Source organism: Cnephaeus nilssonii (genome assembly GCF_951640355.1).
Source record: "Cnephaeus nilssonii genome assembly, chromosome: 11".
In the NCBI taxonomy this organism is placed as follows: Eukaryota; Metazoa; Chordata; class Mammalia; order Chiroptera; family Vespertilionidae; genus Cnephaeus; species Cnephaeus nilssonii.
In genome coordinates, this window is record NC_137082.1 from 7,004,498 (window position 1) to 7,022,341 (window position 17,844).

The following is a 17,844-nucleotide window of genomic DNA, read 5'->3' on the forward strand; positions in this document are numbered from 1 at the left end:
TTATTCCTGGTTGCATAAAAACAGTGAAAATACAAGCCATTTGTAGATCTTGCTGGTGAACTGACATAATGATCCTTTAATTTCCTCACCCTCTCGGTTCTGCTGTTCTGTTCTGACCACTGGCCATGGGAGAGGAGTGGAGTCAGGGCTGAGAAGAGACGCTATGGCTATTTGATGTGATAGTTTTATTGCTTGCCCTTTCAGTCCACTCCCATCACTCCAAACACAGAGTCAAAGTTTAAAATTTAAGCCCTTATATCTGTAGGAGTCAGGTTTGTTTTTTCTTGCATAGGCATTACGAGGGATCTGTTTGGTATAGAAGGAGGTTAGGAGCCAATGGTTTAAAGACAGATGAGATGAAAATGCGGGTCTCCCAGGCCAGTGTGGCTCAGTGGTTGAGCATCGACCCATGAACCAGAAGGTCACCGGTTCGATTCCTGTCAGGACACATGCCCGGGTTGTGGGATCCATCCCCTGTGGGGGGTGTGAAGGAGGCAGCCAATCATGTTTCTATCCTTTTCTCTAAAATCAATAAAAACATATTTAAAAAAAAATGTTGGTCTGGACCACATGAAGAGTGACCTTGAACCAGTATCGGGCATCTTGGTCTGTTGTGTGGATGTCCTTGAACTTAAATCCCAGAAAGTCAGTTTCAATTTGAAAATGGTAAAACCTTTTGGCACTGAGCTAATTGCTTTGAAAGGAATAAAACAAAATGATCCACTCTAGGGATCTTATACATGGGGAATTTGTCCCATAATGACATTTGTAAAACTGAAGTGATGGACATGGATTACTAGGGGACTGTCAACAGCCAGATCATAAAGTCAGGACTCAGATTATATAGTACCTTTAGTTTTCTGATTGTCCGAAATGTAATTAAACAAGCTGGGCAGTAGTGGGAAAAAAGGGAGCCAGAAAGAAAAACACAATTAACTCCCTTGACCAGGACAGAACTCGTTAGACTGCGGTTCCGAGTGTGGAGCCAGAGCTTAGTGAGTGCAGCCTGGAGGCAGCAGCGTGCCGTGATGCTGAGGCCCACAGGAGGCTCCGCAGGCAGGCAGCGGAGACATTCCTTCCCTCCCCCGGCTCCTATGTCACAGCTGTCTTCCACTTATAGCAAGTGCTACTAGCTCTCCTTTTTAGAGCGTGATTCAAAATCTTGCTGTTACTGTACATGATTTTAACATAGTTGACAAATATAAGTAGCAACAGAATGTAAACACTGACAGTTCTGGAATGCCTGGAGTTTGAGAAATACAGGGTTAGGCCAGGATTGTCTCAGCTTTCCATATGTGCAACGTCCACATCCTCTGAGGACCTGGGCGGCAGGAGCCACAGGACGCCATTACTGTTGGACAAGTTTCCACATCTTACCTGGACAGAGACAAATGACCCTGACCTACTTTCATGAAATTTGGGAAAAACAACCTGAGATAGGCCCCTGCATGTCTGGACTTGATGGGGTTTTGGGACTAAGGAAACACACCGGAAATACTTGTTTTTCTTTCCCCCGGACAAGTGTAACGAATGTAAAGGTGTTGATGCTAATTATTACATACTGTTAAGTCTTCAATTCTGCTTCACTAATGGCAGCACTGGCAGCTGTTCTGCAGAATATTGCATATTAAACCGCAGGCAGCCTGACCACAAATACTGGAGGGAAGGGAATTTTAAAATTAGCTTAATGAATCGTTGCTCTTTAAGAATGTGAACAAAGATGGACCCCTAGGGCCATCTACCAGAGGAACAGTTCCTAAAGCAAGCTGGTAAGCTAACAGTTGACGATGACGACTCATTTGTGATGTTTTGCTGACATTTTAGATAATGCATGTAAGTTCTATGATGAATAGCCCTAACAAAACGTATAAAGCAAAACAAATTACAATTTAACACCTGAATTTTGCTGGCAAAAGTAAAACTTATCCATGCCAACACAGAAAGTAGCCCCTGTCCCCCAAAACAAACACAAAAAACCCCTACAACCAATCCGAATTGTGTAATTTAACAGAAAGGGGTCTCCAGGCCCACAGTTGAAGAGTTCATCAAGGGTTTGCAGGGGGAGGTTTAAAAAATCCCACTTTCCGAAAATACCTGACAAGCAAGGGCACGGAAACCAAGGTGATGCTGATTCTGACGGGCGCAAACAGCTTGTGGATGGCGTAGGCCACCACGAAGGTGCTTGTGCCCGCGGCCATTTTTGACTGTACCAATGACTCCTTAAATCCGAGCTTAAGCAGGATGGCAGACATGTCCACACCACTGGAGGGGAAAGAGGCAAAAACAAAACAATTATTCGAGCAAGGGGTTACACTGAGACGACAGTTTGGCTCTGAGATTTACATTATTTTAAAAAATGTGATGACAGTAGCTAGATGAATAAAAAGTCTTGGACAGAAAGTAAGTATTCCCAAAGAATCTCCCATGACAGTAGAAAACAAACATTTGTTACTGTCAGCAATCTCACCTTGAAACAACCATGTAAAACATGCCCAGGGAGACCAGTGAGATTCCAATGTGCACGGACACGCCGACGGCTCCGTACTCTTGAAAAACCTTCTTCAGCTGCTGTGACTTGCTTTGCTTTCTCTCCTCTGCACTGCTGATGCCGCTCGCTGTTGTCGCGGTGGCTTTGCTGGGGTTCTGTGCACAAACCAAAGGGGAGAGCGTCTAGGTCAGGAGCGGGGATGTCAGTGGTGGTCACCAGCTTCCACATCACGCAGTGCTCTCCTCTTCCCTCCGCAGTGGGAGCCCAGCTACCCTGTCTTACTTGGAGAGCTGAGGCTAATTAATGCCCACTTAGCCACTAATACAGGGAAAAGCTGGCACTAGTACGATGGGCAGAATGATGGCCCACAGATGTCCAAGTCCTAATCCCCAGAGCTGAGACTGTCGCCTTACAAAAGGATCGTGCCCGTGTGATCAGGTTCAGGATCTTAGATGGGCAGGTCATCCTGGACTCTCTGAGAGGGACCCATGTGATCCTAAGAGTCCCTGTGAGGGAGGCAGGAGGGCCGGAGGAGCAGATGTGAGGACAGCAGCAGAGCCCGAGGCTGGAAGGTGCTCCTGCTGGCTTGACGACAGGACAGAGCCCAGGACTGCCAGCGCCTCTGGAAACTGGGGAGACAGGAAGTGGACTCTCCCCGCAGCCTGCAGGAGCAACCAGCCCAGCCAACACCTTGACTTGACTCTGTGAGACCCAGGTTAGGCTGCTGAGCCCCGGAACAGTAAAGTAATAAATGTGTGTTGCTTTAAGCCGCCAGGTCTGTGGTTCCATCCACAAGAGGCACTAATGCCTCAGGGCTCATACACTTGGGGGCAATGATGCCGTATTGAGCACGTGCTCAGGGCCAGGTAGCGCTCACATGATCCTGTCCATCCGCTGTCTGCTTTCACCTTCCCCAAACCTGGAAGTAGCTATTGTTGCTCTTTCCACCTTCCAGAGGAGCGACACCAGCTCAGGCTGAGGAACCGGCCCGAAGCCGCACAACTGGAACTCAGGTGGCCTGAGTCCACAGCCTGAGCACTCGACAACCATGCTAATCGCTATGAAACAAGCATGGTGCCCAAAACACCTGAGCAGAAGCGACGGCACGTTTACTTCCAGAATCCAGATTTACCCTGCGATCCCCACAGGTAAAGGAAGGGCCAATTCCGGGCCATAAACACTGGCTGGGATTTGCAGACACAGTTCACTGCGCGTGGTGTCTGCTAACATCTACTGAGAACTACGGGGTCTGCAATGTTTGGAAGAAACAAAAAAGCCAAAGCTTGAATTAGACAACAAAGACGAAAGCGCCCCAATATGGAGCTTGCCTTTTTTTATCATAAGATCTCTTTAGCCCTGGACAGACCTCAGAGCTCTTCTCGGCAGGTGGTATCTGGATCGGCTCTAGGAACAGTCTGGCCTGGCAGAGGCCAGGGCGCCTTCCTCCCTATATTTTTAGAGCCACATTTCAAAGGGACGAGCGTGACGGCCTGAGTCCCCAAGAGGTAGGGGAGGACCCCTGGAATGAAGATGAAATAATACAGGGCAGCAGTGCACACAGCAGAGGCCCCCACGTTCAGCCAGGTGCGCCCGCCAGAGAGCAGGGCGCGTCCCTGCCCTGCCCAGCCTGCTCAGGAGCAGCTTGGACCTCTGCGGGGGCCCCAGGTGGCCCAGACGCTGCTGGTCTGTTTGCCCAGAAGCTTCCTCGAGTTTTAATCATACATAACAGCTACTCATTTGCCCCTCCTCCCCCCTGTACAAAACTCGGATTTCTAAGTTCAGAGAGTCTTGTCTTTACTCCCAATTGAAAGAGCACCCTTTGTTCCCAAACTGCAGTTGGAGCCGAAAGACACAGCCTCCAAAACCCAGAAGCGTTGGCCTTGGAATGAAATCTGTTTCATTAAATGCTATTTGCATCCCTGGGAACTTGTTAAGGTCACGGGGGAGGGAGTGGGGACGAACAGTATTTCTCACTGCCTTTTTGTTTTGACTTGTGTGTGCTTTTCAGACTTAAAAGGAACACTTTATAAAGGGGGAGGGCCAGTGAAATCCAGTAGGGGCGACGGAGAGATTGAATTCTGACAGGTGGTAAGCACAGTATTTTTGGAAAGGTTTGAAAACCACCTGTGTCCTATTGAGTACGGCGTTGGGCTTGGAGCTTGAAAGTCATCATTTCATAACAATCCCCAAACCCTGTCATGTGGCCACCCTGTCGCTCCCACTTTGAAAGGCAGGACACAGAGGTTGGGGCGGGAGCGAAGAGCGGGCTGGCAGTGCCTGGACTGGTTACTGCGCTGGTCACCACCCAGCCACACGGCCTCTAAGCTCCTCAGCAGAGTCCCCATCCTGTCCTAGAGAGGAACATTCCTTAAGGAGGACACCCCGGGACCTCCAGGCCCCTGAGGGGAAAGGAGAGCTGTGATCAGTCTCCTTCCTTTGGTTGGCCAGCACATGTGACCCCCTTTCCTCGCAGCCTGCTCCCCTCATAATCACACTGCAGATGGGAGAGCTGCCAGGTGTTGGGCCCTGATAGTTCGAACACCAACGAACCGCAGTTCCAAGTGCTAACCGACATTCTGACTGAGGCTGGTGATGGCTGGGAGCCCGACCGAGGCCAACGATGCCCATCTGTCCGCGCACTGGACGAGCGCAGCTGTCTCTGTAGAGGCCCTTTTCTTTACCACCTCTATTTTTGGCAAAAGGCCTTTGGCCCAGAAAGGGACATAACAAGGCAGTCTGGCTTCCAGCTACAAAATAACCAGCGCCTGCGGCAAGGGAGTGGGAGGGACCATATCCAGACTCAAGGGATGGTTTTTAACTTTCCTGAGCTAGAATCTGACCTGGACAATTTTCTTCCTTCTATCTGGGTAGGAGGAAAAATCTTTAAGCATTGTGAGCCATGCATTTTTCTTCCTACCCTGGAGGAGACTAAAGCTAAAATAAAGGAAGTTATGAAGAGGTGACTTGTAAGGAATGGAGACTTTTCAGACATTGATTTCTTAGTGAAATATCACCTTACACGGTAGGCACTGCCTGGGATGCAGACGCTGTTATATCCCAGTGCCTGTACTTAGACCAAGTGCTTTCATATACGTGTGCGTGAGTGTGTGTGTGTGATGCCGCTCCAATATTCATAAAAGTACAAAAGTCTGTATTAGAAGGAGCAGGAAGGTTTGAGGAAGGAACCAAAGATCTTACAAGTTGTTCACATTGTTTGGGGTGACACCTGTTTTCACTCATCTGATAAACAATATTACTAATAAACACTATATTGTGTTTAGTCTGTATCGGTTCTGAGTACTTTGAAAATATTATACATAATTATTATGTATACATAATTATTAATAACGAACTACAACGTTCGCTAATGACTGATTACTATAATCGTGTTGCATTCATTTCCCTCATGCACCTTACGCACAGGCGCACCACTTCTCTCCCCTAATACTAGCAGCGAATATTTTAGCAGCCGATGGCCATGTCATTAGTCTTGGACTGACTTGTTTGGTGTGTGCAACAGGAAATATTTCGCTTTCAAAGAACAAGAAAAATAGGTTTATTTATGTGACGCTTATTAATTTGTGCAGTTATTCAGTGTCTGGTAAGTTAATGTTCAAGAAAAAATATTCATTTTTATTAAAATGTTCTATTATTTTATGTTAACGATTACTCATTTATTTCAGCCCTTTGTATTCAGCATGTTTCTATTGAAATAAACCTACGTTTTTATTGAAGCTTTTGTTTTTTTTGCGACCCACATAAACTTAAACCTTATTTGGCCTGTGCTAGCCTTTGAGTTTGACATGCTTGCTGTACACACATCTCTCTCTCTCTCTCTCTCTCACACACACACACACACACACACACACACACGCGCGCGCGCCAGTGCCAGGACTGGGGACAGGTTGATGTGGCTGCTGGGACAGACAAGCAAGTCAGGAGAGCATTCCAGATGATGAGTACAGAAAAGATCCACACCCATGGGTCTGAGGGGGCCAATGGAGGCACCCAAGGCATCACTGGTGGTCAGGGAAGGCTTCCTGGAGGAAGGGCTGGGTCATGAAGAATCACAGGAAGCAGCTGGGTGTGTGTGGAGGGTGCCAGACCCATGAGGATCCCCAAACTGGGCTCAGGACTTATAGACAAGATCTGTCTGATGGGGGAGCACAAGGGAGGGAAGGAAGTTTCTCCATCTGTGCAGGAGGCATGGTAAGGACATGGGTCACATGCCCACCAAACATTTGCTCAGCAAGTGCTAGCTAGGCCTGCATCAGCTCATAGATTTGTCCCTTAAACTCTTGTTGGGGGTGTGCTATTTTTAGCGACCTGAAAGGTCAGCCCACAGGCTCAGAGGTCTTCAGCCTTGGGTGAGGTCACACCACTGTTGAGAGCTGGGCCTGATGGTACCCAGGCAAAGGGACTGCCGGGTGCCAAGCTTGAGACCCTGGTGGGTCAGGAGGCCGGGTTCTGCATGTCCCAACACAACTTATTAGTCCCCTCTCTCCATTAGACTGTTTTTCTTTAAGGAGACACACTTAAAAGGAAAACAAATACATATATATATATATATATATATATATATATATATATGCATATAAATCTTATCTAATAATAGACAAATATGCAAATTGACCATACCTCCGAAATGCCCACAAGCCATGCCCACCATCCAATCAGAGCAAGTATGCAAATTAACCCAAACCAAGATGGCTACAGCCACAGAGAGCAAGGTTTCCTAGGTAACAGAGGAAGCCAAGTTTTCTGCCTGCCCTTGCCAGGCCTAAGCCTCCATTCAAGCTACAAAGTTTCAATTATAGAAGGTAAACAAATTCAAACAAATGGCGGCAGAATGGAGCTTGAGAGAGCAGGCCAGGGATGCCGCCGGCAACAGGGGAAGCAAAGCTTTCCGCACACCCTGGCCGGGCCCACCCGCTTAAGGCAACAAAGTTTCAATTATAACCCCAACAGAAATGGCTGCCGGCCTCGGAGGGAGCCCCAGGCTTGGCTCCGCTCCAGGCTACAAAGTTTCAATTGTAGAAGGAAAATAAATTCCAGATACCAGGGCCTCTGCTTGGGTTGCCAGGGGGCGTGGCCGGCCTGCAAACCACCACAGGCCCCTCGCTCAGGCTGCCCCACATCCCAAGGGAACCCCCACCTGAGCTGGGATGCCCTTCAGGGCAAACAAGTGGCCCCCATCCCTGTACCAGGCCTCTATCCTATCTAATAAAAGAGTAATATGCAGATTGATCATCACTGCAACACACAATATAGCTGCCCCCATGTGGTCAAAGATCCTGCCCCCATGTGGACACAAGATGGCCACCACAAGATGGCCAGCAGGAGAGGGCAGTTGGGAGGCACCAGGCCTACAAGGGAGGGCAGTTGAGAGGGACCAGGCCTACAAGGGAGGGCAGTTGGAGGTGATCAACCCTGCAGGAGAGGGCAGTTAGTAGTGACCAGGCCGGCAGAGGAGGGAAGTTGGGGGCAAACAGGCTGGCAGCAGAGTGGTTAGGGGGTGATCAGACTGGCAGGCAGAAGCGGTTAGGGGCAATCAGGAAGGCAGGCAGGCAAGCAGTTGGGAGCCAGCAGTCCTGGATTGTAAGAGGGATGTCCGACTGCCCGTTTAAACGGGCAGTCAGACATCCCTTGAGGGGTCCCAGATTGGAGAGGGTACAGGCTGGGCTGAGGGACAACCCCTCTCCGTGCACGAATTTCGTGCACCGGGCCTCCAGTATATATATATCTTTATTACCATTCTGAATGGAACTGGTTTTCACTTACTATACAGAGAAGGCAATAGCAATGAAATAACACTAGTTCTTGGGTGAGTCTTGCCTGAAGTTTGCTCTTTCGATTAGATAAGATTAGCTTGTCCCGAACAACTCCCAGCAAGTGTGGGGAGATGTTGGAGACAAGCAGCACCCCCTGCAGCCTTCTCCTAGGCCCAGGGAGGAGGCTCTAACGTGACTTCAAAAGGGAACAACTCCGAGGGCCAACTTAATACCAAGTGAAGGCCTCACCTACAATTTTCTAGGCGGCCGACACTTTGGGAACCTGGGCCTCCCCGCTGGAGACGCAGACCTGGGCAGATCGCTAAACTTGCCAGTCTGTTTCTCAGGTGTCAACTGGGAGGATCGCTTCCTCGGCTGGCAGAAATTTGGGGTCCGGGGACCCTGGAGGTGCTTGGTCTCGGGCAACTTCGCGGGCAAAAGCTCTCCTTTGGCGGAAGTGGACCCGGGATCAAGGGCGCCGGAGTCGGCGGTGGGGTGGAGAGGCTTACCTGGCGGCCGCCGGAGTCCCCGCGGGCCGCGCACAGCAGTCGGGCGTCTGGCCCCGGTCGGAGCAGCGGCAGAAAGAGGGGCGGCGGGGCGCAGGGGGCCGCGGCGCCCAGGAGCCAGGAGGCGCGAGGCCCGACCCGGGCGCTAATTCTGCCCGCCGGGCCCAGCAGCACCAGCAGGCGGGCCATGGTGCGCGGCGAGGCGCTGGGGTCTCGCAGGCGACCGGAGGGAAAGCGAGCCGGGAGGGCGGGGCCCCGCACCAGCCGGAGCCCCGAGCGGCGGGGGCGGGGCCGGAACGCGCGCGCGCGCCCTCACTGGCCCCGCCCACCGACCCCGCCCCGTCGGAGCCCTGAAGTCGCGCGGGGTGGGCGTGGCCGGAGCTGGAAACCCTGGCGGAGTGGGCGGGGCTGCAGACCCGCGCCCTGTTAGCCTTGGCCGTGGAATTCTGCCTGCGACCAGTGTACTGGCTACCAGCGCGTCACAGGTCACCCCAGCTTCAAGAGAGAGGACGTGGCGGGAAGTGGCAAGGCCACAGGGGGGATGGGAAACACAGCTGCCATGGTATTTAGTAACTACGAACCGATAATCATCTTTGGTCGGAAGGGAGCCTTCCACCACACCTCACCCACCTCTCACACCTGACCCTGTGCAGCACTTTTTTCATTGAAAGTAGAGGATCCAAAATGTTTTTAGATCTTTGCTATTTTAGGCAGGAAAGAACTTAGCACAGGGAATTGGTGCTTGGGAAATCATCGGAAAGCTGGAGGAGTGGGTATTAGGCTGGGCCCCCAGGAAAGACTCCCTGGCTAGCGGCCCCCTCAGCCACAACTGAATTCTAGAACACACTGGCACAGCTGTGACCCGGGGATCAGGAAACTGCTGTCCCACAAGTGCCCTCCAGCTCCCACAAAACAGGTCCCTGGGCACTGCCTCTGCCACAACTGCCTGTGCACAGCCTGGACTCCGCTGCAGAAAACCTCCACATCGCTGCACACATGATCGCCAGCAGCAAACAGCCCAAACCATGGGAAGATGCCTCTGCCCCACTTCTGCCTTCAAAATATTGTGCAAGCGCATCCAATCGGCAGACACGAATTCATATCCAGAAACCTAGCTGCAAAGGAGTTTGGGCAATTTCAGACTTGTCTAGGAGTGAGGTCTTGCCAATGTACCTCATGTGCCTGGTATTGATAAAAATGGGGCCCGGCTGGTGGGGCTCAGTGGTTGAGCATTGATCTATGAACCAGGAGGTCACAATATGATTCCCAGTCAGGTTTTGGGCTCGATGCCCAGTAGGGGGCATGCAGGAAGCAGCTGATCAATGAGTCTCACCATTGATGTTTCTATCTCTCGCTCCCTCTCCCTTCCTCTGAAATCAATAAATATTTTTTTAAATGGGGTCATGCTGTACATATGCATTATAATGAATTTTTCACTTCATAGATCACTAATGTCTTTCCCGTTAAAACCATACTAATAGAACATTATTTATTCATTTATCGTTCATTTATATTGATCTCAGAGAGAAGAAGGGAGAGGGAAACATTGATGTGAGAAAGAAATATTGTTCCATTGTTTCCTGCACTCACTGGACTGGTATTGAATCTGAAACCTGGGCATGTGCCCTGACCGGCAATTGATCCACCACTTTCTGGTGTATGGGATGATGTTATGCTGGTACCCTGACCCCAAATTCCAGCCTTCAGAACTGTGAGAAAAATACATTTCTGTTGTTTAAGCCACACAAATTTATGATCTTTTGTTATGGCTGTCTGAGCTGACTAATATAGACTATAATGGATATGTAGGTGGTTCCCCCCCCCCCCCCCATTTTTACTAGTATAACTTGAACTTAATTGCCAAATCCACCAACCTTTTTTTTTTTTTCTTTTCCAGTTCCCATCATTCGTGGCAGCTTGCAGCAACAGATGGTGTTGGTAACTCTTTCCTTGAAACTGTCTCATCCACTCATTTACTGGCTCATTCAACATGTGCTTATGGGTGCCGACTGCACGTGTGTGGTTTGCTTCCATCACGCAGCACCTACTGATGCTTCTCGCTCTGTGACGCAGGGTCTTGGGAGGCAAACAGGTCAGAGCTGAGTTCTGGAGCTTTCGACAATTAGCTGTGTAACCTCCCTGAGCCTCGGCTTTCTCTCTGTAATATGGGAATAAGAGCCCCGCCGCTCTGGCTTCCTGAAAGAATGAAAGGCAATCCCGTGAGTGCACCACAGGTGCGGAGTCAGTGCCCCCGAGGCTTCACTCCCCTCCCCCCTTCCCTCCATCCCACAAAAATGGCTTGTGGGGCATCATGCAAGCCTCTTAGGCCACCGCTGAATTGGAAACCGTGAAGGCGGGAGCTATAGTCTCTTGTAAAAGGGGACACGTGCATTAGCTAATTTGCTTGGCAACTATTCATCCAGCATCAGTGTCACGCTTGGTGCTGTGCTAGGCACAAAGGGAGACAGGAGAAATACAGGCCAGGGTCCCTCCCTGGTCTTGGAGATGACGAACACAAAAGAACCCTCGCCATCTGAATGTCACCCGTGGTAGCTGCTGCCACTCACTTCAGAGTGACCCCTTTCTCCGACTGGCCCACCCCATGGGAGCTTTGTCCCTGTTTGAACTGGGACTGATTTTGGATCATTATCTCTTCTTTCTGCATCACGTTGAGAAAGAACATGGGCCGTGGTGACAGAGCAACCTGGATTTGATTCTGACTCAGCCACTTACTAATTGTGGCCCCTTGGCAAGTCACTTCCCCCTCCTACACTTCACGCACAGCCCTCATCGCTGATGTGGGGACAGTAATGGTAAACACCTTCCTTTGGTGTGAGGCTTAAATTGGATAACATTTTAGGGCGCTTAACCTAGTGCCTGGCACATGGCAGGAGCTCAGAGTTATTAGAGGAATTCTGATTCCTCCTGCCCCGGGTTCCTGCCTTGTTGGAACAAATAAGGTGGAAAATTGGTCCAATGCTTTGGGACTAATGGCATTTTATGGATTGCCTGGGGCTGTGCCCCCACTTTACTGTGCATTAATTGTGTGACTGGGCAAGTCATTCAACATCTCTGAACCTCAGTTTTATTATCTGTAAAATGGGAATAATAACAGTACCCACCTCATGGGGTTGCTGTGAAGATTAAGAGGAATCATGAACCGAGGGTAGTTGTCATAGGGCTTGGTACATATAGTACCTTCCAGAAATTTAGTCGTAGTGAGCACAACTTCATTATTCATTCTGACAAGTGATGTGGGCTTTATTGCGTCCACTGAGAAAAGTGGTAGCTGGTTGGAGGATGGAGATGCTGATGTGGCATTTTGAGAATCTCTTCTCAACTGCCTTTGAGATAGAAACAGATAGAAACTTCTCAATACTTAGGAAGGATCTGGATTAGCTGGGACTATGATGTCTGAAGTCCTCTCTTTTTTATGATGTCTGAAATGGTTGCTAATGATAATGTCTCAAGTAGTATGATAATGATGTAAAGACTGCTGATGCGTGTCTGAAAAATGGGATTCACAGGAAATAAAATCAATATCTGCAAAGCAAACCAGTGCCTGCCTGTACTGTTGGCAATTGTGGAGTTTTTAGAAGCTCAATTGATTTTTTAAATTATAAGTAATATTTGCTCATTGCAAAAAATAAAATTCAAATGACACAACCAGTAAGGCCATTTATTCGTTCAATAAACATGTTTGGAGCACCTACTCAGTGGCAGGCACACAGCCCTGAACTAGGAAAACAAAAAATCTCCACGGAGCTTATGCACACTGGGGAAGATATTTTGGGGAAATATCCTATCTAATAGAAGAGTAATATGCAAATCAACCATACCTCAGCTACGCCCACAAGCCACGCCCACCAGTCAATCAGGAGCAAGTATGCAAATTAACCCAACCAAGATGGCTGCGGCCATGGAGGGAGCAGGAGGCTTGGGTTTCCCAGGCAATGGAGGAAGGCAAGCTTTCCGCACACCCTGCTCGGCCCTGGACTCCACTCAAGGCTACAAAGTTTCAATTATAGAAGATAAAATAAATCCCAGGTACCAGGGCCTCCACTTGGCTCGCGGGGGGGGGGGGGGGGGGGCGTGGCCAGCCTGCAAACCACCACAGGCCCCTTGCCCAGGCCGCCCCATGCCCCAAGGGAACCCCAAACCTGATTCGGGACATCCTTCAGGGCAAACCAGCTGGCCCCCACCCAGGCACCAGGCCTCTATCCTATCTAATAAAAGAATAATATGCAAATTAACCATCACTCCAACACACAAGATGGCTGCCCCCATGTGGTCAAAGATGGCTGCCCCCATGTGGTCAAAGATGGCTGCCCCCATGTGGACACAAGGTGACCAGCAGGGGAGGGCAGTTGGGAGGGACCAGGCCTGCAAGGGAGGGCAGTTGGGGGCAATCAAGCCTGCAGGGGAGGGCAGTTAGGGGTGACCAGGCTGGCAGAGGAGGGAAGTTGGGGGTGACTGGGCCTGCAGGGAAGGGCAGTTGGGGGAGACCCAGGCCTGCAGGGGAAAGCAGTTGGGGGGGACCAGGCCTGCAGGGGAGGGCAGTTAGGGTGACCAGGCCTGCAGGGGAGGGCAGTTAGGGGCAATCAGGCTGGCAGGGGAATGGTTAGGGGGTGATCAGGCTGGCAGGCAGAAGTGGTTCGGGGCAATCAGGAAGGCAGGCAGGTGAACAGTTGGGAGCCAGCAGTCCTGGATTGTGAGAGGGATGTCCGACTGCCCGTTTAGGATCGGGCCTAAACAGGCAGTCGGACATCCCTCGAGGGTTCCCAGATTGGAGATGGTGCAGGCTGAGCTGAGGGACACCCCTCACACCCCCCCCCCCCCCGTCCCGTGCACGAATTTTATGCACTGGGCCTCTAGTAATTATATAAAAAAAATTCTGCCAACCTATAAAACCTTTCCACAAAAGGAGAGAAAACAGTTTTATTATTGAATAAATATTAAGCCAGAATGCGATGCATATGGCAAAGACAGAAGGAAATCTCACCCTTTTATAAAGCTGAGCAGGTGGCAATCCGTTACATGCATGTTCTCAAGATAAACAATAACTGGTTCTCAGGTCAGAGGACTTGGAGGCGTCGTTTGCCACACAAGTTCATCCTGAATCCCCTGGTCATTGGGGTGGCCATCGGTGTTTTCTAAGTGTCTTTATCCACAGGAATAATAAACTTCTCATCTCTCCTACTAGCATGTGATTGTAACAGGGAGCTGGTCACCAGGAAGTCTCCCCTAGGCAAGGGGTCAGGGATAATCTGTCTACATTTCAAAGAGGTGGTTCTCAGACTCTGACTAAACACAGATCTTTGTTGTGAAAATTAGCAGGATTACTTCACTTTGAAGAAGGGTCACAAGTTTTCTAAAGGAAATGCAGCAAGAAAAGGGGTGGGTAGTGTCTCTTCCCTTTTTGCTCCAAGGAAAATTAAACTTTTCCAGAGTGTCTTTACCTTTACAGAGTCAGCATTAAACAAATAAGCTCTGTATCCCTCTGAGGTGGGGTGGTGGTAAGTGCCACGTGGGAGTGAAATCAGGGACTGGAGAGTAACTGGTGTCCAGGAAGAACTCGTGTGCCTAGCGCCTGGGGCAAGAGACCCAGGGAAGCCCTGCAGTGGCCTTGTCAGCGCTCTGTGGGTCCTTCTGGGCATGTTTCTATGTGTGAACAATCACATATGGCTGTTGCTTTATTTGAACTTTTTTTTTTTTTTTAACTAAAAAATGGGATTGTAACATGTTCTCCATTTGCTTTTATCACGGACATACCGTCAAGGACATCTGCCCATGTTGGTAGAGCAGCTTATCTTTCTTTAAATGGCAGCTTTGTCTTCTCCTGGTGGCTGTGCCAGAAGGTGTTCCCCCTCCCTGATTGTGGACATTTAGGGTCTTCTTGGTGGAGGCTGAGAGCATGAGCTTTGGGTGGAAGCCCAGGTTCAAGTTTTAATTGTGCCACTTGCTTCCTGAAAGACACCAGAGTGGTTACTAGGCCTGTGCCTCAGTGTCCACATATGCAAGGTGGGGAGAGTAACCAGGGCCATGATGGGGTTATTGTGAGGATTAAATGTATTAACACATGGAACAGCCTCTGGTTCAGAACCGGCCTTTATTGGTTACTAGAGGCCTGGTGCACAAAATTTGTGCATGGGGGGGGGGGACGGTGTCCCTCAGCCCAGCCTGCACCCTCTCCAATCTGGGACCCCTCGAGGGATGTCCAACTGCCCGTTTAGGCTTTCACAATCCAGGACTGCTGGCTCCCAACTGCTCACCTGCCTGCTTTCCTGATTGCCCCTAACCACTTCTGCCTGCCAGCCTGATCACCCCCTAACCACTCCCCTGCCAGCCTGATTGATGCCTAGCTGCTCCCCTGCCAGCCTGTTTGCCCTTAACTCCCCTCCCCTGCAGGCCTGGTCACCCCTAACTGCCCTCCCTTGCAGGCTTGATTGCCCCCAACTGCCCTCCCTTGCAGGCCTGGTCCCTCCCAACTGCCCTCCCCTGCTGGCCATCTTGTGGCAGCCATCTTGTGTCCACATGGGGGCAGCCACCTTGTGTGTTGGAGTTATGGTCAATTTGCATATTACTCTTTTATTAGATAGGATTGGTCTACACTGTCATTATTATGATACTAAAGGCCCGGTGCACAAAATTCACGCATGGGTAGGGTCTCTAGGCCTGGCCAGCGATCAGGACTGATGGAGGCCTTCTGCCTGCTGGCCGGGGCCTTCCTTCATTCTGCGCCACCCCCTGGTGGTCAGCTCACATCATAGCGAGTGGTTGAACTCCTGAGGGGACACTTTGCATATTAGCCTTTTATATATATATATATACACACACACACACACACACACTAGAGGCCTGGTGCACAGATTTGTGCACAAGTGGGGTCTCTCTCTCTCTGCTTGGCCTGCAGGGATCAGGCCAAAAGTGGCAGTCTGACATCCCCCGAGGGGTCCTGGAGTGTGAGAGGGTGCTCTGCAAAGTTGCTATTGCTCGCAGCTCCTGCCTTGAGTGTCTGCCCCCTGGTGGTCAGTGCATGTCATAGCTACCAGACAGTTGGCAGGTCACTTAGGCTTATCTTATCTAATAAAAGAGTAACATGCAAATTAACCATCACTCCACTACACCCACAAACCAAGCCCACCAGCCAATCAGGAGCGAGTATGCAAATTAACCCAACCAAGATGGCTGTGGCCATGGAGCGAGCAGGAGGCTTGGGTTTCCCAGGCAATGGAGGAAGCCAAGCTTTCTGCACACCCTGGTAGGCCCAGGCCTCCACTCAAGGCTACAAAGTTTCAATTATAGAAGATAAATAAATCCCAACAAAAATGGCTGTGGCCACGGAGTGAGCAGGAGGCTTGGCTCCGCTCAAGGCTACAAAGTTTCAATTATCTTACTTTATAATAGAGAAACATGCAAATTGACCGCACCTCTGCTATGCCCACGATTGGGCCAGCAGGAGGCTGGGGGCGGGACTCCCGGTGGCATATCCGCCGTTGAGAAGATCAAGATGGCGGTGCCCAGTGGCCGGGCCCATGCTGCCGCTCCCGGGGGTGCCTGGGGCTATCGGCACCCTGGGGGGGTGTGGCCGGGCCCATCGGCACCCCGGGGGGGGCGTGGCCGAACCCATGTCGCCGCTCCCGGGGGTGCCTGGGGCGATCGGCACCCCGGGGGGGCATGGCCGGGCCCATTGGCACCCCGGGGGGGCGTGGGCGGACCCATGCTGCCGCTCCCGGGGGTGCCTGGGGCGATCGGCACCCCGGGGGGCGTGGCCAGGCCCATCGGCATCCTGGGGGGCGTGGGCGGACCCATGCCACCGCTCCCGGGGGTGCCTGGGGCGATCGGCCATCTAGGGGGGCGTGTCCAGGCCCCTCCCGCCCCTCCCGCCCCTCCCAGGGTCCTGGGGTTGATCGGCCACCCGGGGGGGCGTGGCCGGCCCCTCCCGCCCCTCCCGCCCCTCCCGCCCCTCCCGGGGGTCCCGGAGGCGATCGGCCACCAGGGGGGGGCGTGGCCCGGCCCCTCCCGCCCCTCCCGGGGGTCCGGGGGTCGATCGGCCACCTGGGGGGCGTGGCCGGGCCCCTCCCGTCCCTCCCGGGGGTCCCGGGTGTCCATCGGACACCTGAGGGGGCATGGCCGGCCCCTCCCGCCCCTCCCAGGGGTCCCAGGGGGCGATCGGCCACCTGGGGGGCGTGGCCATGCCCATCCCGCCCCTCCCGCCGCTCCCGGGGGTCCCAGGGGCCGAGGCTTTCCGGGCCTTGGGCACCAGCGGGGAGCCTGCACCGATCGCAGGAAACCACTGGGGGTCGGTCGGCTCCTGTGATCCGTAGCAGGGACGCTGGGTGCGGCGAGCCCAAGGCCAGGAAAGCCTGGGGTGGAGGCTTTCCTGGCCTTGGGCACCAGTGGGCAGCCTGCACAGATCGCAGGAAACCACTGGGGGTAGGCTCCTGCGATCCTTAGCAAGGATGTTGGGTGCCGCCGAGCCCAAGGCCACTGCCCGGGCCCAAGCCCCGACCCTGAAAAAGGCAGAAGGCGGTGGCCACAGCCAAGGCCTGGGTCCCTGGTGCCGGCAGAAAACTGGTGCAGGCAGCCAGGTGAATGAAGGTCTATTGCACGAATCTTCGTGCAAACGGGCTACTAGTAGAAGATAAATAAATCCTAGATACCAGGGCCTCTGCTTGGGTCGCCAGGGGGCGTGGCTGGCCTGCAAACCACCACAGGCCCCTCGCCCAGGCCACCCCACGCCCCAAGGGAACCCCCACCCTGATCCGGGACACCCTTCAGGGCAAACTAGTTGGCCCCCACCCGTGCACCAGGCCTCTATCCTATCTAATAATCCTATCTAATAAAAGAGTAATATGCAAATTGACCAATTCTCCAACACACAAGATGGATGCCCCCATGTGGACACAAGATGGCCACCACAAGATGGCCAACAGGGGAGGGTATTTGGGAGGGACCAGGCCTGCAAGGGAGGGCAGTTGTGGGCAATCAAGCCTGCAGGGGAGGGCAGTTAGGGTGACAAGGCCAGCAGAGGGAAGTTGGGGGTGATCAGGCCTGCAGGGAAGGGCAGTAGGGGGGG

At 52.0% G+C, this 17,844-nt stretch overlaps 1 protein-coding gene across 1 annotated transcript; it reads right to left on the bottom strand.

Moving 5' to 3' along the window:
- Window positions 1-9,047, bottom strand: FAM210B (family with sequence similarity 210 member B). Its single transcript, XM_079783731.1, has 3 exons — window positions 8,769-9,047; window positions 2,468-2,643; window positions 1-2,262 (listed from the first exon to the last, which is right to left on the bottom strand). Exons 1-3 carry the CDS (start codon window positions 8,952-8,954, stop codon window positions 2,046-2,048), a joined length of 579 nt encoding a protein of 192 aa, XP_079639857.1. The 5' UTR covers window positions 8,955-9,047; the 3' UTR covers window positions 1-2,045.
- Window positions 9,048-17,844: the final 8,797 nt, after the last annotated feature.

What these genes read in the sequence shown, in the direction of transcription:
- FAM210B (XM_079783731.1), bottom strand. Translation starts at nt 8,954, where the DNA reads ATGGCCCGCCTGCTGGTGCTGCTGGGCCCGGCGGGCAGAATTAGCGCC. An exon ending in GGGACTCCGGCGGCCGCCAG is followed by an intron (nt 2,644 to 8,768) that starts GTAAGCCTCTCC and finishes GTTTGTGCACAG; the next exon opens with AACCCCAGCAAAGCCACCGC. An exon ending in TTTTACATGGTTGTTTCAAG is followed by an intron (nt 2,263 to 2,467) that starts GTGAGATTGCTG and finishes TTTCCCCTCCAG; the next exon opens with TGGTGTGGACATGTCTGCCA.